Source organism: Pelecanus crispus, chromosome 6 (assembly GCF_030463565.1).
Source record: "Pelecanus crispus isolate bPelCri1 chromosome 6, bPelCri1.pri, whole genome shotgun sequence".
Taxonomy (NCBI): Eukaryota; Metazoa; Chordata; class Aves; order Pelecaniformes; family Pelecanidae; genus Pelecanus; species Pelecanus crispus.
Genome location: NC_134648.1, coordinates 69,113,723 through 69,141,045, shown reverse-complemented (window position 1 = coordinate 69,141,045; position 27,323 = coordinate 69,113,723). Strand labels below are relative to the sequence as shown.

Below are 27,323 nucleotides of genomic sequence, written 5' to 3'. Positions count from 1 at the left end.
CAGATCAGCACTGTATACTCTCAAGGTTAACTATTTCACTGATAATCACTGTAACCAAAATAGCCGGTTATCTATGGTTTTTTTCCCCTGTCTGAAATTGCAAATTCCCCCTACACTGCAAGTTTCTCTACCCGGCATAACCTGCCAAAATCACAGGCTTCTGCGTTATCAACACAAAAAATCTGCAGACTGAAAGGAGGAGGCATGATGAAAGAGGCAGAAATCAGAAATCACCAGGGAGCACTGTTTTGTTCCACTGTTTTGTTCCTCATTTCTATGGTTTATTAATTGGAAATACTGATTTTTAACTCAGTTCAGTGTGCACTGCCAGAGCATATAGGTAACCACGCAAAACCGGCCCCGCTTCCACAGCAAGTTACGAAAAATCCATTCCTTTCCCTTCTTACCAATGCTCTGGTTCAAGACATTTCCATGCAATCCTCTACCAGTCCTGTCCCTCAAAGAATTCCCACCCCCTCAGGTGAAATTCAGAGACTGAATTCAGATGTCAGCTGGTTTATTCTTCCACGCGGGTAGCGTAGCTGGTAAAGAGCGTGGGACTCACGTCCCGTTCCCAGCTCTGGCTTGTTAGATGACTTTCAAAACCGGACTTCACCGCTCTCTGCTTTCATTTCCCCTTGCTGTAAAATAGAAATAACAATGCCTAATTTTTGGAAGAGTCCCTTAGAAGATCTGTGTGTTATTATAACTCTGTTGTATAAAGTAACAATATAATACCGTGGATTTCTTTAAAAGGTGATATTCCTGTTGCAGCCTTATTGCACCAACCAAAAAGTATAAATAACATGTCCTAATTAAGAGACTGGGTCACTTAAAAATTTACACAAAGACGCATTTTGTATGTATACAATGAGCTAAAAAATCACTGTCCTGACATCAGAATACTGCATCTGATGATACTACTCCTGGCATCGGTGATGACATGATATAAGCTATCCTAAGTATGTCAGGACACGCCACAGAAGGTAAAGGCAATTTTAAAATAGTTACCATTAATTTCGCTGCTGAATGACTTTCCCAAATTGAATATTGGGGACATCCGGCACATAAATCAGTGCACATCTCCATCACAAAATTCACCTCTACATCGGCTGGTGGCATCTGTTTTAAGGGGACCTGCTCTTCCCATTAAACAGCAGTCACTGGAATGGAGTAGCAAAGAGCCTAAATCAGGGCAAGTGAGAACAGTATCCCCTGCTAGGGAGGGAATTATGTTTAAAACGAGTCCACTTTGAAAAAGGTATCAGGAAGTTTATGGCCAATCAATTATTTCAAATGTAATCATCTTACAGATGAACGGATTTCTTTTTCCTCCAACTGCAAACCCGATAAATGCCATCTGCAATCGAACCTCAATCAAAAGAATCAACCTGGATTCCTTTCTCCCATGTTCCTCACCACTGGCACGAACAGAAAAGCTGTGCAAGGCCAAGTGCAGCCCCGCTGCTGGCTGTGATTTACAGTAATTAGTCCTACAAGGAGGTGCAGGATCCAGCTTCTGCTTCCCCAGCTCTCATGGTTCTGCAGCGCTCACAGAGCAGGAAAGCCGTAAAAACTTATTTTTGTCACTAAAGTCAGCAGATGTGACTTGGAGAGCACACAGCGACCAGATCTGCTGAGTAGGAAAGTGCCATTTTTACACAGTCACTTTTCAGAGTAGAACCAGGCTTTTGCTGACTGCTCCAAGGTCACGGGAATGAGTTGCAGTTGCTCTGGGAATACAGCCCAGGAGGACCGATGTTCACCTCCGTAACTGAATCACGGTACAGCCCTCGCTCTTCTTCATATCCTTTAACAAAATCAATGCAGTTAATATCAAAGTACACGGCATATTACGATTTTCCCAGAAATAAAGTGCTGAGGAAGCCATCCCCATGCATATTGGAGTCTCAGCTAAAACGTGAACCATCTGTCAATTCCCTGTAGCGCTTGGATATTTTTTCCCCCCGTCCTACATACTCCACTACAAAATTAGGCTGACAATAAAAAAAGCACTTGACACACCACCCCAAAGCAAGCGAACCCTAAGCACTGCTCTGACATTAAACCCTCTGCTTCCCCATCATCTTAAATATAGTTGTTCAGATAATACCCAGAGGGACTTTGAGAACTTCAGCTTTCTTTTTTTTCTCAACACTTGAGGTTAAACCAAACCCTTGAATCCACAGGTTTCAAAGAAGTGCAGTTTCGGTACCGCCGCTCCAGCGCTCACACTACAGCCCTCACCGAACCAACGCAGAGGGGCTGAAAGTGCCCACCCAAAGGAATGCGCGGGGCTTCGCCAGGGGTAACGCGCGGTATCAGGACACCTGGGTGGGAGCGGACTGCGTTTTAGCGTGAAACAGCAACGCTCTCCATCCGGACACCACCGGCGTTTTCGTTATTCCCCTTCGGGGGGATTTTTAGGGCAGTACGGACAATTTTTTGGATGGTTATGAGCAGAGAAACACACGTTTTTGTGTTGGAAATATTCAGATCAATTCAGCTGAAATCCTACAGCAGGAACCGGGTCCAGCTGCCAACAGAACCCCAAGCAGTAGAAAGACTATGGGCTCTCTTTCTCCTTTTGGAGAGCTGGTAAGTGCATCCCCTTGAATCCGTGTGCTGGGAGAAGGTGAGGAGACACTCTGTGAACTCCGGGAGCTACAACAGATCTCCGAGCAATTGCTCTTTTGTTACGTCTAAAGCTGGCCCGAAGTAGGCAACTATCTGATTTTGTGAGAAAAAACGGGTACGTGCCTCAGTTAGCCTGTATGCAGGGATTAGGGAGGCTTAAAAGCGCGTACACAGACAAAGCCATCCAATGTAGGGACACAAAAGACTGTTTATTTTATGACCAAGAAAAAAATAATAATGCTTTGCTGTTGAAATATGCATAGGGTTCAGCTGAAATCCAAGTCTCTGCAGGGGTCCAGACAGGCATTTCGGCATTAAAGGGAACGGAATATTAGCTGGGCACGACGCCTCCTCGCCGTACCCATTTGGGCCGGCAGTGTTTATGCTGCAGGACACATTCTTTTATGTTTTCAACGTTTGCAAGTGCACTGCGGGGATTAATTCGACTGAGAGCTGCCGTATTTCAGGACTTGTACAGAAAAGTAATTTTCTTTATGAAAAACGTTCCCTTTTAACCCTCCGGGATAGTTCTGTAGCTGCCACTTCGAGGCACCGGCATCGCTTTCGCCACCGCTCCTTGCAGACGAGCGCACGGTGCTGCTCTGGGACAATAACGCGCCTGCATGAGATTCGAAAGCATTTTTTGCTGCCAGTGGCTTGAATACCAACAGGGTCTTGGGGGAAAAAAAAACAAAAAACAAAACAAAAAAAAAGGACTGCATTAGCCAAAAGGAACTATATAAATTTGTCTTATAAATTTGATCTAAATCAGAGAGTTTTCACTGATTTCAATGGGCTGCTGTTAATTTTTTGTATTTTTAAATACTTTTAAATACTTATGCAACCTCTTGCTTCCTTGTCAGAGCATAGCACCGCTTCCAAGAGTTGCAGGAACTGGCTGCATTCAGGGATTAATTTTTTATTGTTTTAGGGACACCCTGCTTTTTACTCCCTTCGACCTTCTGCTTAGTAGCTGGTTTAATTGTCCTACCATCTCCTTAGACTGTGAATAATTCCCTTCATTTATATTGTTATCTCAAATGTATTTATAGTCTGAGTCTTACGGGTTAGCATCACCATCTGTTTCTTCAACAGTTACATATTTGGGAGAGCGCGAGCGCTTTTCACGTTATGCAAGCAGCTTCCTTGATTAAACCAGCACGGCGTGGATGGATTGTGTTATGAAACCCTGGCACATTTCTAAGTCTCTGGCTTCTATTATCAATAACTGCTAGGCGCTGGAAAGACCATCCATTAAATTAAGCCACTTTTAAGCTGCAGCTTGCATTTCAGAACTCATGTTAACCGTGATTGATTAATGTAATTTAAGAAAAGATTTCCAATGGGCTATAAAGACGGTGATGTGATTAGCAGTAAACTCTGATCTTTCCTAACCCAGCGATAATACGTTTAGGAGGAAGCGATGGGCTATGTATTTCAAGTAGGGACAGTGATTTTTGTAAAACATGTCTAAGTAATTATTTTTACCTAAAACATTGAATTTAAAACATAAGCATAGTGTTGTAAACATGTAATTATGGCACGGTAAGATATCATAAACAGGTGAGATTTGGGGATGAAACAGGTGATGAAAACATCATGCTTAGACTTTAGATTAATCATATATTATCTAAACTTTTACTCCAATTTTTAGCCTTCAAGTATTTCAAGAGCAACAAGATCAAGTATATTATATTACGCCTTTACAAGACCCCTATCACAGAGATATTTAGGAGCATTTTACAGAATTTAAAAGAATGAAAATTCACGAGTCAGCAAGAGCATATTCTCACCAGGGCACAGTAACCACGTGGCTTTCCTCCTGCTGTCCTTGAAAGAACCAGCGACGGCAGACAGTACTCCAGGTAGTAACTTGGGGAATTCTGGGATCATTTTCCCGACAGAAAACCCAAGCAGAGAAAAGCTTCTTCAATATAATTCCCAGCTCAGTCAGGTGTAATTCTAACTGAGCGCGTATTCTTGGTGCACTGGGGTATTGCTCAAACACAGCAGAGTTAAGGCTCTGTTGTGAGAATGACATTTAAGCATATTTTCGGGCATCGTTGTTTTCATATGCTTTAAAGTTCAGCTGCATTTCCATATTCTGGAAGGGCATAAAATACTAATCATTAAAAAAATAATAATAAAATTAAAAACATAAACCCACACAAAATCGTAAGGCAATTTGAACTCTGTGTCGGAGCATTTAATTGCTACAGGCTTTTGTTTGTTTATTTTTTCATGTGCCAGCATCCTCCGCTGCTGCCTTGGCAATGATTCCTCCTCCTTCAGAGCCCACTGGTTGTGTGCTGGTCCCATCACTGTTTCTGCATCTCGCATCACCGCTACGGCCTTGCTCTTGCTCCTCAGTTTTCCTCTCCAAGGAGAGATAGCTGGCAGGATGGGAAGCTGGCAACGGGTCGTATGAAGAGTGCACGGGCTCATAGAAGAATGAAGAGTGTCGTATGGAGTGTCATATGAAGAGTGCTCGTGTCCAGAGAAGGGCAGCGGAGCTGGGGAAGGGTCTGGAGCACAGGGCTGGTGGGGAGCGGCTGAGGGAGCTGGGGGTGTTCAGCCTGGAGAAGAGGAGGCTGAGGGGAGACCTCATCGCTCTCTGCAGCTCCTGACAGGAGGGGGCAGGGACGGGGGGTCGGGCTCTTCTCCCTAGTAGCTAGTGATAGGACAAAAGGAAATGGACTCAAGCTGTGCCAGGGGAGATTTAGATTGAATATTAGGAAAAATTTCCTCACGGAAAGGGTAGTCAAGCATTGGAACAGGCTGCCCAGAGAGGTGGTGGAGTCACCATCCCTTGAGGCGTTCAAAAAACGGGCAGACGTGGCACTTTGGGACATGGTTTAGTGGGCATGGGGGTGTTGGGTTGATGGTTGGACTGATGATCTTAGAGGTCCTTTCCAATCTTAATGATTCCTAGTTTTTACTTTCATTATAAATGATCCAGCCACCAAGCTAGGAGGCGTGGGGTTGCTACTCTCCCCTTAATTGGTTTAGTGGTGGACTACTTGGTAATGTTAGGTTACTGGTTGGACTGGATGATCTCAAAGGTCTTTTCCAACCTAAACCATTCTATGATTCATATTGAGTTGTGGGATAGTATCTGAAGGAGAGATATAAGGGCTTTATGTGGTATGTAAGGGCTTTGTGAGGAGCCTCCCCTGAGTTTGTCACTGCAGAGTTCCCCTTCTTCACACCTTTCTCGCATTCCCTTCACTCTGCCTGGGTCCCTCGCATGTCCTCCAGATACACAGAGCCCTTCCAGCGTGCCCCATCTGCTTCAGCTCCGCTGGTCTGCACTCCTGCTCCGCACACACATGGACCTTCTCTTCTCAGCTCTACACTCTTGACCCCACTTGGTGACCCAGGTGACTTTAGGGAGACCAGAAGAGGGGAAGGGGACAAGGCTGTGCCAGACGCAGAAGAGAAAGCGGTTACGTAGAGCCGCTAGTCCCAACGACGGGCTAGTGCAGAGGTTTGCTCAGGTGACAGAGCAGATGGCGGCAGCAACAGCTTTCCGTGTCTCACATCACTCCCACTCATCTCCGACTCTCCCACACACCTCCACCTTCACAGATCTTAAATAGAAAGTGTGGATGTGGGACAAACAGCACCGCCGCCGAGTACGTGAAAAGCATAGCACCTACAACCTGCTACAGCGGCTCGCAGCTCAGGGAGTCTGGGCACAGTGGCAACAGAGCAGCGCATCAGTGTCACGACAGCCTGCCTTGAAATCCTCTTGCTTCGTTAGCGCCCTTGTCCTCCTGCACGTCTGCGCTCAGGCTCTTGGGCTCGCCTGTCTGGCAATGGGCAAATGTCTGGAGCCAGCTGTGGTGGTGCATCCCACCACCACCACCACCACCTTTTCTCTCTTTGACTGCTTTATGACCTCAGGAATTCCTGCCAGACCACAGCCCTTGTGCAGTGAGTTGGTCAGTCAGGCGCCCCTTAATTGTACCAGAAACTCCTACATGGTTGACGCGGAGAGCGGCCCTGTCCTCGTCAGAAACTCCGTGTTATGGCTGAGGTGGGGAGCGAGAGCAATCAGTTATCCCCTGCCAGCCTTGAAACATAACTGAGTTGGAGCGGTTATCATCCTTACTGGAATTCCAGTAATTACTGACCCGGATTGTGGCTCCGATGGAAATTTAATGATGACTAAAGCCAATCCTCTCACGATCCTATAAAACAGCAGTCCTAAGTGAGGCCCTCTGAGCTCTCCTGGACTGCAGCGGGCTGCACCAGCATCTCCCTCTGCGTGGGATGCCTCGCAGAGCTAGCGAACTCTGGAAGTTTGCTAAGATCGGAGGTCCATCGCCAAAGACCGACAGCGGAGCCTGGGCTGAAACCCTTCACTCCTTGCGGCTCAACCCTCGCCCATTGAGAAATTCCAAGACATTCGATGTGAATATTTCACTGAACTCGAGGGGTATTTTTAACAGGTGTACCTTTTTTTTTATATATATATATGTATATAAATATATATATTTTTTCATGTCTGCGTGTATGCATGCGTAAATCAATTTAAGTAGTCTGTAGATGTATGATGTAATTACAAAGTGAGTCTTATACTGCTGCTAGATATTTACATACATATTATCCTTATTCACATAAATCGTTGACCAAGTCTGAGACTAAGATTGGACCCAGCCGCACCTAGACTCCTCTCTGAAAACGAGTTTAGAAAGCAAGGGGGTCTATTCTGAACCTCGTGACTCAACGGGAAGGTCCCCCTTATCCCCTGCATCCACAATCTCTCTGTGAATCATTCTAGCTTGAATCATAGAATCACAGAGCAGTTTGGGTTGGAAGGGACCTTCAGAGGCCACCCAGCCCAACCCCTGCAGTGAGCAGGGACATCTCCAACCAGACCAGGGTGCTCAGAGCCCCGTCCAACCTGGCCGGGAATGTTTCCAGGGATGGGGCATCGACCGCCTCTCTGGGCAACCTGTGCCAGTGCCTCACCACCCTCAGCGTAAAAAATTTCTTCCTTATGTCCACTCTAAATCTATTGTTCTTTAGTTTAAATCCATTATTCAAGTGTAACTTAATTTTCCTTTGTGCCCTTCTTCCATGTAGTAATAGAGTGAACCTTGCCATCTTCAAATCTTTAACTAAGTTGCTGTTTTGATTAATTTTGTCTAATCACTTTGGTAATCACTGATGATTGAGTGCTATTAAAATATCACAATCAAATCCTGCAATTTGCCACAAGTAAATTCTAAACTGCTACTAAATCAAACTGTGTAAAGTCACTCATTCACAACAAATTAACACAGTCAGCAGGATTCATAAATCTGTGTTCGCGACACCAACTCACCGGTTAAGAGCTTTTTCAATATTTATTTTGCTTCCTTGAAGAAGAAATGGGTGCTGCGCACTGAGCTGATATAAATACCCCATGACAGATCTTTTGGGGACATGATCAGGGCTGTAGTTACACTCCTGGGTGTGCATAAAAAATGCCTAAAGAGCAGCTGAATTTACAGGTGTGGTTACGGTGGGGAAAGGAGAAGGGGAAGGGAGGTGGTTGTTGGGAGTGGGATAAGCGTTACCTTAGGAATCTCTTTCTCAAGTGATCCCAAATTTTCATTACGCTAGCCAACACCTGTTATAAACTCCCTTTTCCCAGCTAGGGGATCAAGTCATATTCATTAGAACACCTTTTATTGACTAAGCTCTTACTATGAACAGAGTCCAGCTGTTATTATTAACAGCCGATAATAATCACACACTTCACATAGAATCACAGAATCATAGAATTGTTTAGGTTGGAAAAGACCTTTAAGATCATCCAGTCCAACCAGTAACCTAACACTGCCAAGCCCACCACTAAACCAATTAAGGGGAGAGTAATCATTTCATGTTTCCTGGCTTGCTGGCTGGCTTATTTTTTAATGAAAGTAAAAACTAGGAATCATTGGAAAGGACCTCTAAGATCATCAGTCCAACCATCAACCCAACACCCCCATGCCCACTAAACCATGTCCCAAAGTGCCACCTCTGCCCGTTTTTTGAACCCCTCCAGGGATGGGGACTCCACCACCTCTCTGGGCAGCCTGTTCCAATGCTTGACCACTCTTTCAGTGAAGAAATTTTTCCTAATATCCAATCTAAACCTCCCCTGGCGCAGCTTGAGCCCATGGAGGGGTTTATTTATTATTCCCATCCTCACCCTATTTGCAAACTCTGATCTTCACTCCGAATCAGCACTCTCTTGGAGCCATGAGGAGATCGGGCTTTTTTGCGCCCCCGAGACATTTTATTCCTGTTTTGAGAGGAAGGACACCGTACCCTAAGGTACCTACGCATCCAGCCTCGTGTGAAATGGCTCTCAGGTTAAATGCGCGGCAGCCAGAGCACGCACCGCAGGGCCCACGGCGGGTTTAAGCTTTCGCGAGGGCTTTGGCTCAGCTGTGGAAGGAGACCAGGGACACTTCGATGCACGCTGGGATGGCGCCGGCGGGCGATGCCTGGCCCCGCAGCCGCCAGCCCTGGGGTACAAATCACCGCGCCCCCTGCCCAGCCCCCGGCGCCGCCGCCATTTTGCTGGGGTAGGCGAAGCCGCAGGGCTGGGTCTCCTCAGGGGAGCGAGGCCGCCCGCCGCGGCCCCGCATCACCCGCCTGCGCCTCAGGGGCCTCGCCGGGCGGGACGGCCGCCCCTCGGACAGAATCCTTTCGGCTGGAAAAGACCTTGAGGATCATCAAAGCCCAACCAAGCCGCCCTCGCAGCGGCCCTGCCCGCCGCCGGGGCGGAGCTGAGGGGAGGCCGCGCAACGCCGCCCGGGCGCTCCCGGCCCCTCGGAGCGCTGCGGGGAGGGCGTGCGGGCAGGCGCCGAGGGCAGCCCCCGCGCCGGGGAGGAGGAAGGGCCCCGCCGCAGCGCGCCGGGGAGGAGGAAGGGCCCCGCCGGGCAGGAGGAAGGCCCCGCCCCGCCGCGCCGCCGCCTGAGGTGCCGGGAAGCCGCGATGCCGCTCTACGAGGGCCTGGGCAGCGGCGGGGAGAAGACCGCCGTGGTGATAGACCTGGGCGAGGCCTTCACCAAGTGAGTGGCGCCGCGCTCCCCGCCCCGCCTGCCCCCTTCTCTGTCGCGACAGGCTTCGCCGTGGAGGCAGTGTCGCGGCTGCGGGGCGGGCCTGCCGTCGGGGTGAATAATTGCGTGGGGTTTATTTCTCCCTCATCCCCTTCCTGTGGTGATCTGAGGGGTGCCAAGCCCACAATAACAGCCTTATTTTTTTAATTTGGTGGTTTAGGTAAAATAACAGCAATAGTTGAGGTGGAAGAAGAAATGCTCAGTATTAGTACTAATGTCGTGGGCCAAAAATGCAGCGGTGCCTCTGCCCGCCCCGTGTCAAAATCCCCCGCTGCGTTAGAACCCCCGGCTCCCCCCCGTGTTCGTGTCCCAGGTCCGCGTAGCGCTTGCAGGAAAGGGGCCATTTAAGCAATCTGGCCCCGCATCCCGGGTTAAAATACTCTGTGGAAATGCCCCCCGGGTTTCAGTGGCCTGCATGCAGAAAAAAAGATTATTTTGCAAGAAAAGCACCTCTTCAAACATGTGTCCCTTTTACTAGGCTAGGCCTGTGTCTGTGTCCGTGTGGATGTATTTACGTGCTTGAAACCTTGAGGGTGTCTCTGCTTGTCCAGAGAGGCAGGAGTCGCAGGAACAGGGTTTCTTGTCCAAACTTGGTTTTGTATTAAGTTGTACTTGCTTTTTTTTTTTTTTTTTTTTTTCCCTCAAGTGACCGTGTAATTGCAGACCAGCAGGTAGGCTTCATTACGTGGAAATGGCAGCAGTGTGGCTATGGAGAGGATTTAACAAAGCCTTCATGGATGGAAACAAGTGATTCCATGGGTGGCTTCTTGTGGATTCATGTCGTGTCGCTGATTGCAAGCTTTTCCCAAATTTGTGCGCTTGTAAGGTTTTGTCCAATGGGCATTTTTTGTCTAATAAAATGCTCTCATGCAAAACCATTTCCCCTGAATAGTGTGGTTTTAGGGTCTCCTTCCAACCTTCATTCTTGTAGAAGAGATAGCAACTTAATTATGTGAGAGAGATCTGTCCTTTTGCAAATAAGGCTGAAATGAACCAAAAGTTCAAAAGTTGTCAGGATGACAGGCAAGGACAGCTGCGTATACACACTGGAACCAGACAAGTCTTTGTTTGGGGGACCAAAGAAAAAAATTAAATTCTGAATTATGTCTATTTTTAGAATTTTTCTGAAGTGATCTGAAGAAACATGCTGACAGTTGCCAAATACCAAAATAAGGTATTAATTGACCTTTTGCATTAAAAGTGCTTGAACTCCAGCAGCTTTATAGTTTTCTACTAGTGTTTTCTACCATAGTTTTTTCTGATGTTTGTACTTAGTGGGGGTGGCACTGAGTTACTTAAAATCAAATCTTTAATTTCTTCTGTTTTTCATTTGCCTTCTTCAGTCCATGGTTCTTGTGTCTTTTAAGGTGCAAGCTCTTTATGAAAACCAGACAGGTTTCCAACAAGTTTGTTTTGGAGTTGCTACTATTTTTATTATGTCACATCTAAGTTGGATGGAGAACTCTCGTGTTTTGTCAGGAGTCCTGGAGTAATAACCAGTAAGCTTGAGGCAGTAATGCCTTAAATCACCCAGGATGCTTGTGAAGGGGATGCATTTCAAAGTATTAAACATGCTGGAAACAGGAAGAAAGCGTCAAAGGAATGGTGCTGCTCAGCAGTGAAACAGGCCACAGGACCTGTGTGATAGTGGTCATGGTCTTTGTCTTCTGTTTCTTCTAAATAAACATCACAGAAAATGAGGATTTCAAGAGGACACAATAACTTAATCTTGCCTGTGTTTACTGAGCGCTTCAGTGGAAACTGTGGGCCCGTATGGAGGGCACAGCAAGGTCTTTCTTTGGAAATGTGATAAGGCAGTAAGGGAGGTTGGAGGTGGATGATTGTAAACAGACAAGTGTACGTGGTGGAAGGTGGGAGGCATATCAGAGTCAAGCATTACAGTCCCTACAGAAGTGAAGAAATCTGGTTTTGTTTAATGCAGCTGAGGGGGAGTCAATAAAAAGATATACAATCTTTCTCATTCAAAATGGCTAGCTAGAAAAGCTATATGCAAACCCCCTCTTTGCAGTCACAGAAATATCCCTAAGTAATTACTCTTTGGTGATTCTTCGGCCCAGTATGTTAAGTAGTGACTTCAAACGATAAGGTTTTCAACGTTTTCTTTTTAGGTGTGGTTTTGCAGGAGAAACAGGACCAAGATGCATTATTCCTAGTGAAATAAAGAAACCTGATGTTGCAAAGGTAAACTGTTTTACCTGACTTGTTTTACCTTTGGTTTGGTATGTTATGGTATAGAAAGAATTTGCAGATACGTTTTCTGTTCATCATAAGCTATTTCTCATTATCTTCTGACTGCTGCTATTAAAAGATTGTAACTATATACAAGTAAGTGTGATTCCAACACTGATATTAATTGGTACTCATCAGCCATGCAGCTTATGTTTGGGGCATTTATTGAGAAATTTCTTTGGCTAGCTATGCTTGCTTTTTTTTTTTTTTCTTTTTTCTTTTTTTTTTCCCTCCTCTCCTTCCTTCAGTAGAGGATGGCAGCTTTGGAAAACTAATGCTGAGATAAGTTACCAGTACGAAAAATTAGCATTAATAAACTCTGGAGTTTAGTTATAGGGTGAGTTCATGAGATCCATTGTTAAGGACATAGAGCAAATCAGGGAAGAGTGAGTATTTCTTTATATGTGTCAGATTATATATGCCAGATATAATTTATTATATCATATGTATATCATATATATATTTCTTTATATATAATCACTGCCTAGTATTTAAGCTGACTGTGGATATTTTTACTTTACAGCCTGTCAAAGTTGTTCAGTATAATATTAATACAGAAGAGCTGTATTCGTATCTGAAGGAATTTATCCATATGCTGTATTTCAGGTAAGAGATACTTGGATGTTAGTTACTTGAGCCTTCTGTGGCTCTTTTCTGAGTATACTGGGGTGCTAGAAGTGTGATTGGAGGCTTCTGTCTAGTTGAACAAGAAAACAGAAACAAGATTGTGCAGGTGGCTGCCTGGCTGTGTTCTTGCAGGAGAAATTCTGTAGTGCTGAAATTCAGGTTATATTACAAAGAGTTAGTGTCCTGCAGCATCAGTTGCTCTCTAGAAATAAAAAGTATTTGATAGGTTGCCTTTTAACTGTGGCACTTATAAAGGGCTCAATAGGGGAAAGTCGTTACCTAAGGAGTTGTGCTGATTTTGGTAGTGCTGAAGCTCATCTTACGTTGTTGCAGCACTCTCTCCATGTGACAGTGGTTTGGAAGGAGGAATCTTAACATGTCATATATTCACCTCAGTAATACTTTTAGTGAATTTCATTAGTGAATACTGAAGGTGGTCTTAGGCTTTTCTCTTTACTTCCAATCCTTATTTTTACACAGTAAAAATCATCACTCAACACAGGGAAGCGAGTACTTAATTTCTGTGCCTCAGATCTTCTGGTGTGGATTGTTCCACCCCCCCACCCCCCCCCCCCAATCTTCGCTTTGTGATTGAAATCAGGACAATTCCATCCTCTTCCACTGAAATCAGGACATCTGGATCGTCATTCTTCCTCTTACGGACACACTGTATAACACTGGACAAGCCGTTAATGGCTATTATGCATGCCAATTTTTGCATTTCTTTATACTGATTTAAAGATGTATATCAGATATTCAGAACTGCAGCCTGCTGGCAGATAGCTCTATAACTTGTTTTCTGTAACTCAGTTTCCTAAATTACTTTTAGGAAACTGTTGGGTTTTTTAAATTTGGGGAAAAAGACTTTGGGATCTGCTATAGAAAATGCTATCCAAATGCAAATTTTTAGGATTTTTGAGGAGAATGGAATATGAAAATAAAGTCAATCTCATAATATGTGCTTAAACTTACCAGTTTTGTTTTACACGTCTTGCCTTTTTTAGACATCTGCTAGTGAATCCCAGAGACCGCCGTGTTGTGATCATAGAATCTGTCTTGTGCCCTTCACACTTCAGAGACACTCTCACAAGAGTCCTTTTCAAGCATTTTGAGGTACGTGTTTTACATAACTATTGTATGTGCTCAGCGCAGCACTTGCCGGTAGAAATTTTACTTACAATCACTAACAGATATGGACAAAGAAATGGAAATAATGCCAAAAGAATGAGAGAGGTAGAAAGAAGATGAAAAAAAGCTGGTCGTTGTCTGGGGAAGTAGGGCTTTGGAGATTGGACTAACAGCCGTTTTTGTTCCATTCCGACTCTTCATGGGGCCACAAAACAGGAGCTATTAACAAGAATCTGAAAGGTTTCTCTGGCTTGTACAAAAATAGAGCTCACATCGCAGTGTTCCAGACAGATCCAATAATCTCCATTGAGCACTGCCTGAAGTCAGAATTTATATTTAAACACTTGTTAGTGCTCTGTCAGAAAATCTCATGACTTCTACCAGAGTCAATATCTTTGCCTAGCATGTGATCTAACCTCTGGCTCTTTTCATTTAGATAAGACCTTACCTGAAATTTATTCTCTTTGCTTAATCAGTCTTTTTGAAGAAAAGCTTGAACCTAATACTTGCTTAGTTCTAATGGAAAATGTTTTGGAAGGTGAATCCATACTACTTCAATTCAGGTAGAGTAAAGGTTAAGGTTCTTCTATAAAAAGTGGTGAAACTAGTTTGTCTGCAGTACTTCTTCACCGTGCTTCCACAACACGATTTACCAACTAATCTTAAACTTCCACGTAATTGTTTCCTCCTATTGATAAAATTTTCTGGTGACTTGAAATTGCTGAAAGATTGGAGTGATTTGGGGTTTTTTGTCCTAATCCCCTTACAGGAAAAAATATATGTCTCAGATAAAGCACTCCCATGCAAAATTGGTTGTCAAAAATGACTTGTGACTTGGAAAGTCATATTTCAATGGAGAGACTTTGTAACTTGTTAAGAAGCCAGCTAAGACTGGTAGTTCTCTCTGGCTAGTATTTCCATTTGGTGCAAAGACTAAGAGTGGCATATTAATACAGGGTCAGTATTATAACTTGTGTCTCTGGGCTAAGTGTCAGTAATGTTGTCCTTAAATGCAGGATTTATTGAAATTGCTGATTCAACTCACACTTCAAGGTGTTCCATTAAAGGAACTGTCACTATCTAGGAAACTTGATTTATGGAATTCTGGGAGAAGGAAGTAATTCTTGTGTAATTTTGACTTGAGTTTCCACATTGCTTTGCGAAGAGTGTTTTAAATAGCCTCTGCCGTGAGGTTGTGCACAACAGTGTGTTGTCATAAGGCACGCTTTTATGGGTTTTCTGGCACCTTTGTTCACATCTTAAGTCTTTATACAACATTTTGAGTAGCTGTGTTTTAGTTTGTTCAGTTTCTTTTCAATGACAATAACAAACCTGATCTATGACTTAAGATGAGTTCTGTAGTTAACACTCGCTTTTTAGTTTGTTCAGTTTCTTTTCAATGACAATAACAAACCTGATCTATGACTTAAGATGAGTTCTGTAGTTAACACTTGCTTTTCTTACAAGCCCATTCCAAGATTCATTATTACTGAAATCACTGGTATGTACCAAAGTAAGATGAACATAGAATTTAGAATCCTGTTGTATTTTGTTCATTACTACACTACCTTAAAAACTAAATTAAAAATGGGATACCTCAAGATACAGCTGTTTGGGTTTTGCTTTCAATATGACGTTCGGGGGAAGTGTCAGTGCTTTGGGTGGTTTGTTTCTTTTCCCCTCCTCCTGTCAATTGTCCTTTTGGTTTCCACCTAGGTACCTTCCGTTTTGTTTGCTCCAGGTCATCTAATGTCTCTCCTCACGCTTGGGATCAATTCTGCCATGGTGCTAGACTGTGGATATGCAGAAAGCTTGGTGCTGCCTGTATCCTTTAATAATACACAAACAAAATTTTCAGCAGTAAGGCTGTTGCGACAAGATGATATCTTTATAGGCTTCAAGTGTGCTAAAAAGTGATAGGAACAGATCAGCCAGTCCAGCTTTTGACTGTAAGATACCATGACTTGGGGAATCTTCACAGCTGACATGCTAAATCTGTGTTCCCTCGAAACTTGGGAAGGGTGGTTCATAACTCCAGCCTTTCTATACTGGAGTATATACTGTATTATAAACTATATATAAAACTATATGCTAGTTTTGGAGAAAAGCAGTTAGAAAGTGTTTCCAACAGCTAATGCAAGAGAATGTTGAGGAGAAAAGGTATTTAGTTCCAGCAGACTCAAAACTCACAACAAAAAAGGAGAATTTCCTGATCTTCATGTAGATATATGAGGGAATTCCGATTCTCAGCTGCTGGGGTTCTCTTCCTCTGGGAGGGAAGGCTATCCACAAGTAAGTTCACAGTTAGACATTCCAGGTTACCGATGATTTATTTGTGAATGTTCATCTTTGACTAATGACCAAAGATTCCTTCTGAACGTGACTTAAATCGTAACTGTTGCTGTGACAACATCTGATTTTTTAAAATTAACCACTGTTTGGCTTTTGTTGACGTAGTAAAAGCTGTGGAAATCAGATCTGCTTCAGTTTATGTTTAGAAGAATGTAACTGAAGGGAAGAAATACCGTCCCTTAAGTATAATATAGAGAATCAGCCTGAGTTAATAGCTGTCTTTAACTAACTTAATGTGCAATATTTTAGGGAGCTGGAATATCAGTTGCTGGAGCAGTGCACAGTTGATACAGGATTAGCCAAAGGACAGAGGCTTCCATCTGTGATGGGTAAGGGCTGTTTGATGTAGCATATGTGCTCTGAACTTGCGCTGGGGAAAGTGGATTAATACTAACAGTGAATAAAATGAGTTTAGCATTCACTGCATCTTATGTGATCTACTTTCATGATTTCTTTCTCCGTATTTAACAAGTATGTTATTTTTATGATAAGCCGCTCATAACAGCAGGTTTGAATGAAGGCTGAGATGAAAGTTCTATAATAATTTTTCAGTATGTTTTGAGAGAAGACAAGCTTTTTGTTTCTGTTCTTAATATTCTTTCTTCCTTAGAAATCTTTAAAAGCTGCCGTCAAAATGAAACTTTAATGTACTAAATGTAATTCTAACTTAGTCTCATTCTTAAATTCCCTTTCTACTTAAAAAGCGTTTGTTCTAAGTTATTTTTTTTATTTCAGGCTCAGTTCCAGAAGAAGTAGTAGAGGATATAAAAGGTAAAGTTCTCTGCTTCATGACACTCTAGTTTATGAAATCATGCAGTAGAGTGTGATAATAACAAGTGTGCAATACTTTACCTTTAGGAATTTATTTTATTTTCTCTGTTTACCATATTTCTTACCTACTGGAAGAACTTGCAGTGTTCTTCCTCTTTGAAAGCAAAACCAAAACTATGTGGAATTCCTCTTTCAGGTTTAGCCTATGTGTGGTTAAGACGTAGCTCGTAGATGCATTTGGTAGACTAGCGCAGGACGGGTATTACGCTATCGTATATATCCTAGGATCAGCAGGTCAGGTTAACTTCGTGTTGTGTTTGTTAACTACTGACGTTTTGTTTGCTGTGTATGAATATGTACAGTGTGTACTCTACATGGGACTTAAGAGTTAGCAGATCTAATGTTCAAAGCCTGTTATCATAGGTGTGTTTTGGTTGCAAATGCAGCATTTAAGCAGTCTTAACATCATGACATGAGAGTATTTTCAGTTAATTTTGTTTATAAATTCACTAGGAAGGCTCAATTTGCCTTAAAGTCAATTTTGAAAAAAAAAAAGTATGTATAAAAGACATTTTGGTGTGTTCATCAGGTAGGCAAAATGAGTCAAGGACTACATTTACACCAGAAAAAATAGACTCTATCTTTGGGCAGAACTTGGATGAATTCCTATGTAATGTTTCATGCGCAACAGATATAAAAATATATATAGTCATAGAAAATAGCAACTAGTATATATATCTCTTGGGCCAAATTAGGAAGAAATCCATCAGTCAAATGCAAAATAACTTAAATGCAGCTGGTGCTTTGTCAAATGGAAGTTGCTTTTCTAATTCCTGGACTTGAACACAATTTTCTGATCGGTTCTGGGTGTTAAGCAGTCTTTTGGAACCAGATATAATATGCTAGGGTTGAAATTATGATTGCCCATGTGTTGGAGGGTTGTTTCATTGTGACAGCCTTTTATGAAGAAGATACTCATTTGTGCCAGATGCAAATAAATAAGTATGTAATAACACTAACAGCTGGGATACAAATGAAATTGTGCTCTGTCAGTGTTGCTTGGAGGCGGGGGGGGGGGAACCCACTGGAATTCTTAGAGTGCTGAAGAGTTGCAGTAGGAAAAATATTGCATGATTACAGCTTGTTTAGAAAATGAGCAATGTCTCATTTGAAGCCATGGTGCAAGACCCACAATGGTGTGTTTGACAGCAGAGTACAACCCCTGGCACTATGTGGTAACCGAAGGCACGATTACTAACGTCCCTCTGTCTTTAAATCTTACATAGCTTGTCTGAGAAAAGAAATAATTGCTTGTGCTAGCATAGGTTGGGTGTCAGCTTCATTTAAACTTATGGTCTAGATAGCATCTGAACTCTGCTGAAGTATAGAGACCATTCTTCTTTGTGTTTATTTGATAATGTCTTGGACCAGCAAGGGCCTAAAGCGTGTGTTCTTCTCTAAATTAAGCAAAATTGTGGTCTTTATTGGTGATGAAAGGATCCAGCAAAGTCTCTCTTCTGCCCCTTTCTTTTCTTTTATGAAGTCCGCACTTGTTTTGTGAGTGATCTCCAACGTGGACTGAAAATCCAAGCAGCTAAGTTCAACATTGATGGCAGCACTGAGGTGGGTGGAGAATGGAGCTTGTCCTAGTCTTTTGAAGTGGATGCAGCTTTTTTTGGCCTCTGAAATAATGGATGTATGTTGTTCCTAGCGTCCTTCACCACCTCCAGACGTGGACTATCCTTTAGATGGGGAAAAGATTCTCCATGTAGTTGGCCCCATCAGGTGAGAAATACCATAGCAGAGTAATTCTCTTTAGGAGGATATGTTTTCAACTCTAAAAGCACGTAAATTTTCATAAAACTGAGTTCTAATGAAACACTTGCATATGCTTTTAATGTCTTTTAAATCAAGGCTTTGTGCTGGGCACAGTGCAAGCCCATAATAAGAGGTGTCAGCTTCTCCAGAGAGCTCACAGTTGAAGATGAGAGCAAACAGATTGGAGGGATGGGGGGAACGCAATTGGAGTATTAATGCAGGATGATGAGACGGGTTTAGCGAAGTGAACGGGGCACTGTCTCCTCCCCGTTGGCACCGCCTGGGGCATGGACTGTACAACAGAAGAAGTAGCGATGATGTGCTGCCAGCAGGAAGTCTCCAGTTATTTCCAGCCCTGCTGTTCGTGAGCGTTAGCTCATAGCGTAGCGTTGCTTCACATTAACACTGATTTCCTGTCTTTTCAACAGAGACTCTGTTGTTGAAATACTGTTTGAACAGGATAATGAAGAGACATCTATTGCCACTTTGATCTTGGATTCACTCATTCAGGTATCTTTCTATTATAAACAATTTATTGAATGCCTCCAGCCTTTGAGAACCTGCTATTAATGACTCTATTTCTAGAGTAACGCTCTTCTGACTGCAGGTTGCGATTGGTTTAAAACGTTCAGCGTGCAGCATGACTCCTAGGGTTCTGCCACATGATGGGTGTCTGTAGGGCAGCAAGTCGCCGTGTGTCATCCACTCCGTGATTATTTGTTTCCTCTTCGGTACACTGCAGCGTGGCTAGGAGAGTTTTCTAAGAAACGCACTGCTCCCCTCTCGGCAAAAGTAATAAACTAGCTTGCGTTTATTTGGGCGTGAGGCTCTATGTGTGTAATGACGAAGGAGTAGCTAATACTTGGTGTTAAAGGAATTGCACTGCTTAAACTGAAATGACACAGGTATTCTGTTTCTTCTTTTTTCAAGGTGTTTTGCTCAGAGGTAGACTGAGCACGCATCCTGCAGACTGCTGGTTTACCTAAGATAGAATAAAATTAATTTGGACATCTCTATTACAGGCAGTGTGTTAGATATATTATGGAAAATTTTCTTGGCATGTACAAACGCTTCATTTCTCATTATATTTAGGAAAAAAAAGCACATTAGGAAACCACTATAAATGGAAATTTTCATTATGTGGTGGTCTGTGTATGTTAATTAAAGTTGACTGCCTGTAGTTACTGATGCCGTTTAAATTAGTTTGCTGAGACATAATTTATTGGAGAGCCATAGGCTTGGATGACATGACAAACATTTTGATTAGAATTCCTTATGAAAACAAATTGTTTAACAGGATCTGTGCCTGGACCCCTCACCTCTGTACCTCTAGGCATTTACCTTGCATCATTCTTTGGCCAGAGGAAAGACAGATGTTAAATTTACAGGTGTTAAGGTAGCATCCAGTTACTTCTGCTGGACAAGAGGACCATAACAGCCTGGAATATTTTTCAAAGGGGTAGCACAAATCTGCTTGTGAGGGGCAGAACTGACAAAGCTTGGTTTTCTCCTGCCCTTGTGTCTTCTAGTTGGGTTATCTGACGCCTAAGGCAAGCTCCAGCAGAAACTTTTTCTGCCCCTGAGACTTTTGTAGCACCTTTCTCTCCCATGGAGCTAAAAAGAGTCAATCTTGTATGTGACAGTTTTCCCTCTCTGAGAACACTGGTTGAGGCTTCACCTCTCTCTGGCGTATCTTCTCCCAGAACTCACGGGAATTGCTGTCAGTGATACCTCTGTGCTCTGTTGTCTTGGCCTGTCCCAGCTGAAGGGCTTTAGCGGGACTCACAATGTGCTCGTGTAAGCCTCGACTGGGCAGTTCCTTAAGCCTGGTTTTCTTGGGAAGTCTAGGGAAAAAATGATGTTGGTTATGTTTCAGCTACGTATGAGAAAACAGCAATTGAAGTGCATAGAAAAACTGACTGAATGTCTAACAGACCTTTGAATGCTTGTTCATGCAACTGCAGTTAAAAGTGTTGTGGGTGGTTTTATTCCTGTTTGCATTAGTGTCCCATAGACACCAGGAAGCAGTTGGCAGAGAACTTGGTAGTTATTGGTGGCACCGCTATGTTGCCAGGATTCCTTCACAGGCTCATGGCCGAAATCAGATACCTGGTAGAGAAACCGAAGTATAAAGAAGCGCTTGCTACTAAAACCTTCAGAATTCACACTCCACCTGCCAAACCCAACTGTGTGGCCTGGCTGGGAGGTAAGAATGAAAACAGCTGTTAAGCAAAGGTACAAAGTGGAAAAACAAACCTTCCAAGTGGGATTTGTAATGAATAAATAGCAGTAAAACTTAGGTGAAGTATTGAAATCAAGCTGCATTGGAGCTCTGTGGAATTGTTATGCCCTCCTGGGGGAAATCTTGCAGAGTAAAGCTCCTTCAGGGACGTTTGGAGGGCAGAATGGCGCTGCGGGTTATAGGAGCTTTAACGGGTGAGCTGCGATTTGCAGCGGCGGTGTGGGAGATCCCCAGTGCAGTACAGGGCTACCGCCATGTGGTGGCACCAGTAAAGTGGTTAGAGCAGAGACCTGGCTGCCTGTAGGAAGATCTGCTTAGTGGAAAAAAAATAACAAAAAACAAAACAAACAAACAAAAAAAAAAAAAAACCCAAAAAACCCCCACCAAACCAAGTTTAATTACTGACTGAGGAGCTGTGAGCTGTGGAGAGGCCGGAGGCTGCTAACTCCCTGTGCTGTTCCCAAGTGCCAGTAATAAATACAGCAACTCCGTGATGGATTTCGGCTGCTGTTAGGGGAAAAAAGAAGGGCTTTCTGTTGCTAGCAACTCTTTTAAGGAAGGTTCTAAGGTTGATAAGAATTCATGCTTTTCTAATCTTTCGGTTAATAAGCTGAGCCCATCTGGTATGTATGAGGAACTAACTTTAACTGTAAAGGTAGATTGTATTTCCATATGCTTTGAAATGTAACCGTTTATCAAATTTTAGTTTTAAAACCTTCTGAGTCTACTTTTAGGATTAGCAAACAAGAATGATTTCTATGCACCAAGTTCTCTGATACTTTTCTTCACTGGCAGTGCTAGTCAGCTGTTGTGGTCTGAATCTTCTCACAGCTTGTGTAAACTTCTTTATGGGTATTGTGTGACACCCTTTTCGGGGAGAAGAAATTTCCTTAAACACAAGGAGGTTTGTTTGAAGTGCTTAAAATGAAAACTTCTAGGAAAACTTGTTGTAAGAAGCATGTCAGCTGGGCCAGTTTTGTTGTCAGCAGAGACTAGATGATTCTTTGTTTTCAGTTCCTTTCAAAGGATGTAAATGGATGCAATTTGGGACTAGCTGGGCTACTGAAAAGGAAAGCGGCTAGATCCTTTCATTCCTTTAATTTTTGGGACCGAGCTAGAAAAAAAAGAAACAGTTGAGATTCTTGATGGGAAGAAGTAGAAAAGGAAATTCAGTACATCAAATTAATGCGACATTTTCTTTTTTTCCCCCCCAATAATGTAGGAGCCATTTTTGGAGCACTTCAGGACATACTTGGGAGCCGGTCTGTGTCCAGAGAATATTACAGCCAGACAGGCCGCATACCTGACTGGTGCTGTCTTAATAACCCTCCACTGGAAATGATGTTTGATGTTGGAAAAGCACCCCCACCGTTGATGAAGAGGGCTTTTTCTACTGAGAAATAAACACCTAAATGCTACACAAGGATTCTCCTCATCTATTTCAAGTACATATATATGTATTGGCTTTTTTTTCCTGTATTAAGTAATTTGTGTGTAACGCTATTAAATACAAACGATGTGGATGTTTTCAGGGTGTATGGTGGTAGGTACTAACACTATTTAAAACCACATCCAGTTATAGTTTAAAAACTTAACTCTGGCAACTACTCTGCTGTTTTGTCGTCTTCTGAAGAAATTCTGTACCGTCATGAGTTATAGCTTACCGAGCTGTTTGTTATTTATCTGTACAGTAAATGACATTGTTGAGAGAATTTGTTTTAATATATTTTGATTTTAAATATGCTTGGAAGAAAGAAGGACAGTCTACCATGGGAAACATCTATGGAAGCTTTTCTGCCAAATTCTGTATTAAAATATTCCACCCTTGAATCACATGTGAGGAAATGGTTTGGGGCTGTTTAGCAAAGGTGCTAGAGCGGTATTTCCCCTGGACACAGTCTTGAGAGTTTTAGCAGAGAACTCTCTGGCCTGTAGTTCTCATATAGTGCTGAGCTAAAAACTTTCAGTATCTCTCCTCCAAGGAAGAGTTCACCCATGTAAGAATTATAAACAGGGGTGCAAGGAAATCTTGAATCTCTTACTGAAATACCAAGTTCAGAAGTCACTTCTTTGTCCTTCTTCCCGCTGTCAGAAGTATTACACTTCATTGTCCCACAGCACTGTGTATTAAATGAAAATGCGATACAAAGTTCATTGCTTAAGGGAAAAAAAACCCAACAAAACAAAAACCAACGTCCATTTGGATATTAACACTACATTTAGGAACTGTTGGCTAATTAATAGGCTCTTAGCGATGCTGTGACTTTACATATTGAAGGAGAAGGAGCACTCCTGTGGGAAAACAAACACATACGCTTCCGTTCTGCTGCTAGGGCTGCCGGTTTTGGTTTGTCATGGTTCTCACTCTCCTTCCATAGTACTGCTGTGCATTAACCTCGCACGCAGAGCTGTGGCTCCTGGCTGGCGCTCCAGGCAGTGCCGCTGCGTCTCTGCAGCATCGTGTCATGGGAGAGGGGTTTCCCCTGGCCTCAAATACCGCTAGACTTGCCAGCAACATGCTGAATTTGACTCACTGACTAAATGGTGACCATGCTGGTATCTGTTGATTACCAAGGTTTAAATCCTACTCTGAGGAGTAATTGTTTATCTCAGATTTGGGGAGATACATATTTATAAAATTATTGGGGGTGGTAGAGTCTTTTATTGCCACAAATGTGCTTTTTGTGACTGATTTCCCATGCTGTCTGCTAACCACCTGCTGTGGTTCCTGAAGCATGTTTCTTGAAGTTAAGCATATATTAAAAGAAACGTTCTTGTGGTGAAACGTAACACAGGGCAGTGTGCTGTGGCATTTAAGTAAGCTTCTGCACGATTTTGTCACTCTGTTTCATATATGCTTTACCTGAACATATGGTGTTAGTTGGCACGTGGTAGGACACGCTCGTCTTTATCTTCATGGTTTTCAAATTTAAAAAAAAAAAACAAAACCCAGGAATTGCTGCTTAAAGTGTTAGTCTGTAATAGGTGAGGACCTTGGCTCTAATTTGTTCCCCCTTACCAAGCCCTTTTTATCTCCCAGCAGTGAGACCAAGCACTACAGGGTTGTGCGCCGGTGGAGAGCATCCCCTCCGGCAGGGCCCTGCCCCGCGGTGCTGCTCCTCTGCGCTGCCCCGCCACAGCCTTTCCCCACGGCGTAACGCCCGCAGGGCTGCGCAGGGGACTCGAGGGTGCAGCTGCTTCTGCCAAAAAAGACCTGTGGGTGAGGTCTGGTTCTCCTTACAGGGCTGAACAAGGGAGGAGCAATGGAGTCTAGTACTTAGTGCATGAGGTTCACCCATCCGGAGCGCTCTTTGGCAAGGATTTGGGTTATCAGTCGGTTTCTGAGTGCAACCGTTATGTTTAATAAAGCAAAATGGATAAAAATGCGGTTTTGGGAGACCAGCCTGGCTACATCCCTGTTCTTAACTTACAAATTGTTCTTAACAATCTGTGGTGCGATTACAGGCTTGGTAAGTAGAGGCTATTTCACGGCAAGGCGCGGAGAGCCATCCTTAGGGCTGGGTAAAGAACTTTCAGACCCAAGCTCTGCTGCTCGTTTTCATTTATAATTTGAATAATTGGGATGCAGCTCCGTGACCCAGATTGTGTCTTGCCTCAGTAAGAACTGAGCCAGAGCCTACCGAGGCTTGCTTCTGAGAAGAGTTTGCCATCGGCACGAGTCCCGTGGAGCTGGGAGGGATTACTCACGTCCGCAAGTTAGTTCTCAGTGGGCAGGATACGCAGGGGAGATTAAACTCCTACGGAGCCTGTGTTTGTGGTGGTGCAATGACATCATTTTCCTGAACTGCAGCAGACTGCAGCGGAAGAAATTCAGAATATTCTTAGCCCTTCCCTTTTCAGGGGTATCGCTGTGCGTGTGTACCCTGGGACCTTTCACAAGCCCGGCACGTTCTGCCGCCTCATCTTCGTTCTGTCTGCCGTAATCTTCGCCTGTGGGGTTTCTGCATCACTGAGCAGCTTCAATGGCTGCTGTTCATGCTGCACCACCAGAAATCCTAACTCCTATGTTAACTGGCAGGTTTAAGCGCAGAGTCCCGTGACCCGTTAAGGAGAGAAACGGGATTCTTATTTCATCAAAGGGGTGAGGAAAGACTTATTACCTGCTTTTCAGAATGACTGACCCTTAGAGGTCACACCTGAAATGTCTTACCATGTAGAAAGAGATTTGGCTTACTTTTTTTCAGCCTAAATATTGCAGTTCTTCCCTCCGTGGCACGGCAGGGATCTGTGGATCCTTGCAGCAGCCAAATTCACAGTGAAGTCAAATGTTTTATCAGGAAGGACAGTGACAGACACAAACCCCTGCAGTAACTGGACGTTTTTCCTCCAAAATTCCCGATTCTGGACTGGATGCTGTTCCTGAAGGTTGGTGTTAGCCAAGCAAATGGCTCCAGCTGAGCTGAGCCCTGCTGACAGGAGGAATATTTTGGAATATTCATGAGCACGGCCTGTTGCAGTCTGCCTGGTGTCCGTGCTGCGTCTGTGGGAGCTGGTCTCTGGGGAAAGGGGCTTTAACCCATTCCCCTCATCTCCCTTTTCATAGAATTGTAGAACATCTCAAATTGGAAGGGACCCATAAGGATCACCAAGTCCAACTCCCTGCTCCTTGCAGGACTGCCTAAAACTAAACCATATGACTAAGAGCGTCATCCAGATGCTCCTTGAACTCTGACAGGCTTGGTGCTGTGACCACTTCCCTGGGGAGCCTGTTCCAGTGACCGACCATCCTCTCGGTGAAGAACCTTTTCCTAATGTCCAACCTCAGCCATTCCCCTGGCATGGCTTCATTCCGTTTCCTCATGTCCTATCGCTGGTCACCAGAGAGGAGATCAGCACCTCCCCCTCCGCTACCTCTCTTGAGGAGGTTGTAGACTGCGATGAGGTCACCCCTCAGTGATGAGGTCACCCCTCAGCCTTCTCTTCTCCAAGCTGAACAAGCCAAGTGACCGCAGCCGCTCCTCCAAAGTCTTGCCCTCAAGACCTTTCACCATTTTGGTCGCTCTCCTCCAGACACGCTCCCATAGTTTGATGTCCTCCTTACATCGAGGCGCCCAAAACTGTGCCCAGAACTCGTGCTGGGGCCGCGCCAGTACGGTGCAGAGCGGGACAATCGCCTCCCTTGGTGGCTAGCGATGCTGTGCTGGGTGCACGGCTGGCCCTTTGGGCTGCCAGGGCCGCTGCTGGCTCGTAGTCAACTTGCCATCAGCCCAGACCCTGGGGTCTCTCTCTGTGGGGCTGCTGTCCAAGCCTCTTGTCCCTCAGTTTTTACGTATAACCAGGATTACGCCGTCCCAGGTGTAGAATCCCACGCTTGCTCTTGTTAAATTTCATACGGCTGCTGATTTCCCAGCTCTTTAGGCTATCCAGATTGTAGAATCACAGAACCATAGAATCGTTTAGGTTGGAAAAGACCTTTAAGATCATCCAGTCCAACCAGTAACCTAACACTGCCAAGTGCACCACTAAACCAATTAAGGGTACAGTAATAATTTCATGTTTCCTGGCTTGGTGGCTGGGTTATTTTTTAATGAAAGTAAAAATTAGGAATCACTAAGGTTGGAAAGGCCCTCTAAGATCATCAGTCCAACACCACCATGCCCACTAAACCATGTCCCAAAGTGCCACCTCTGCCCGTTTTTTGAACCCCTCCAGGGATGGGGACCCCACCACCTCTCTGGGCAGCCTGTTCCAATGCTTGACCACTCTTTCCATGAAGAAATTTTTCCTAATATCCAACCTAAACCTCCCCTGGCGCAGCTTGAGCCCATTTCCTCTGGTCCTATCGCTTGTCACTTGGGAGAAGAGCCCGACCCCCCCTCCCTGCCCCCTCCTGTCAGGAGCTGCAGAGAGCGATGAGGTCTCCCCTCAGGCTCCTCTTCTCCAGGCTGAACACCCCCAGCTCCCTCAGCCGCTCCCCACCAGCCCTGTGCTCCAGACCCTTCCCCAGCTCCGCTGCCCTTCTCTGGACACGCCCCAGCACCCCAATGTCCTCCTTGCAGTGAGATCTCCCTGTGAGGCCTCTCTACCCTCCAGGGAGCCCACAGTTGCTCCTAGTTCAGTATCATCGGCCAACGTATTTAATGTTCAGTCAATGCCCGCATCCAGATCGTTTACAAAACCCTGTTTTTCTCCTCCAGCGTTCTTACCGGCTGTGGCTGCGGCAGGGACGTGCCTTCAGGAGCCCCCCGGAGCGGGGCCGAGTCCCCTCAGCGCCCGGGGGCGGGGGGGAGGCCGAGGCGGCGCTTTCCCGCCCGGAGCCCTTCAAAGGCAAAAAGCGATGCGCCCAACGTGGGGCTCGAACCCACGACCCTGGGATTAAGAGTCCCATGCTCTACCGACTGAGCTAGCCGGGCGCTACTGCACGCTTCCCGCCA

The 27,323-nt window shown here is 44.4% G+C and overlaps 1 protein-coding gene and 1 non-coding gene across 5 annotated transcripts; one reads left to right on the top strand and one right to left on the bottom strand.

The window, feature by feature from the left end:
* The first annotated feature begins 9,594 nt into the window (after positions 1-9,594).
* ACTR10 (actin related protein 10) lies at positions 9,595-22,640 on the top strand. Of its 4 annotated transcripts, none has more exons than XR_012831120.1 (14): positions 9,595-9,692; positions 10,387-10,566; positions 11,870-11,942; positions 12,514-12,596; positions 13,622-13,730; positions 15,462-15,569; positions 15,970-16,037; positions 16,347-16,426; positions 16,833-16,868; positions 18,412-18,491; positions 18,580-18,653; positions 19,115-19,196; positions 19,294-19,417; positions 20,761-20,784. XR_012831120.1 is itself a non-coding variant. In XM_075712143.1 (14 exons), exons 1-14 carry the CDS (start codon positions 9,616-9,618, stop codon positions 22,330-22,332), a joined length of 1,434 nt encoding a protein of 477 aa, XP_075568258.1. In that variant the 5' UTR covers positions 9,595-9,615; the 3' UTR covers positions 22,333-22,640. The 4 variants fall into 4 exon arrangements, 3 of the variants coding, with proteins under 3 accessions (XP_075568258.1, XP_075568259.1, XP_075568260.1); XM_075712143.1 differs by lacking the exon at positions 19,294-19,417 and adding an exon at positions 22,151-22,640 and having other exon boundaries at positions 20,691-20,892; XM_075712144.1 differs by lacking the exons at positions 10,387-10,566; positions 19,294-19,417 and adding an exon at positions 22,151-22,640 and having other exon boundaries at positions 20,691-20,892.
* Positions 22,641-27,229: 4,589 nt separating this feature from the next.
* TRNAK-CUU (transfer RNA lysine (anticodon CUU)) lies at positions 27,230-27,302 on the bottom strand. The gene has a single exon. It is a non-coding gene; the product is annotated as a tRNA-Lys (tRNA).
* Between the last annotated feature and the right edge of the window lie 21 nt (positions 27,303-27,323).

Coding starts and splice junctions, on each gene's coding strand:
- ACTR10 (XM_075712143.1), top strand. CDS start 9,616: ATGCCGCTCTACGAGGGCCTGGGCAGCGGCGGGGAGAAGACCGCCGTG. Junction 10,567..11,869: donor CAAATTTGTGCGCTTGTAAG/GTTTTGTCCAAT, acceptor TTTTCTTTTTAG/GTGTGGTTTTGCAGGAGAAA. Junction 18,492..18,579: donor ACATTGATGGCAGCACTGAG/GTGGGTGGAGAA, acceptor TGTTGTTCCTAG/CGTCCTTCACCACCTCCAGA.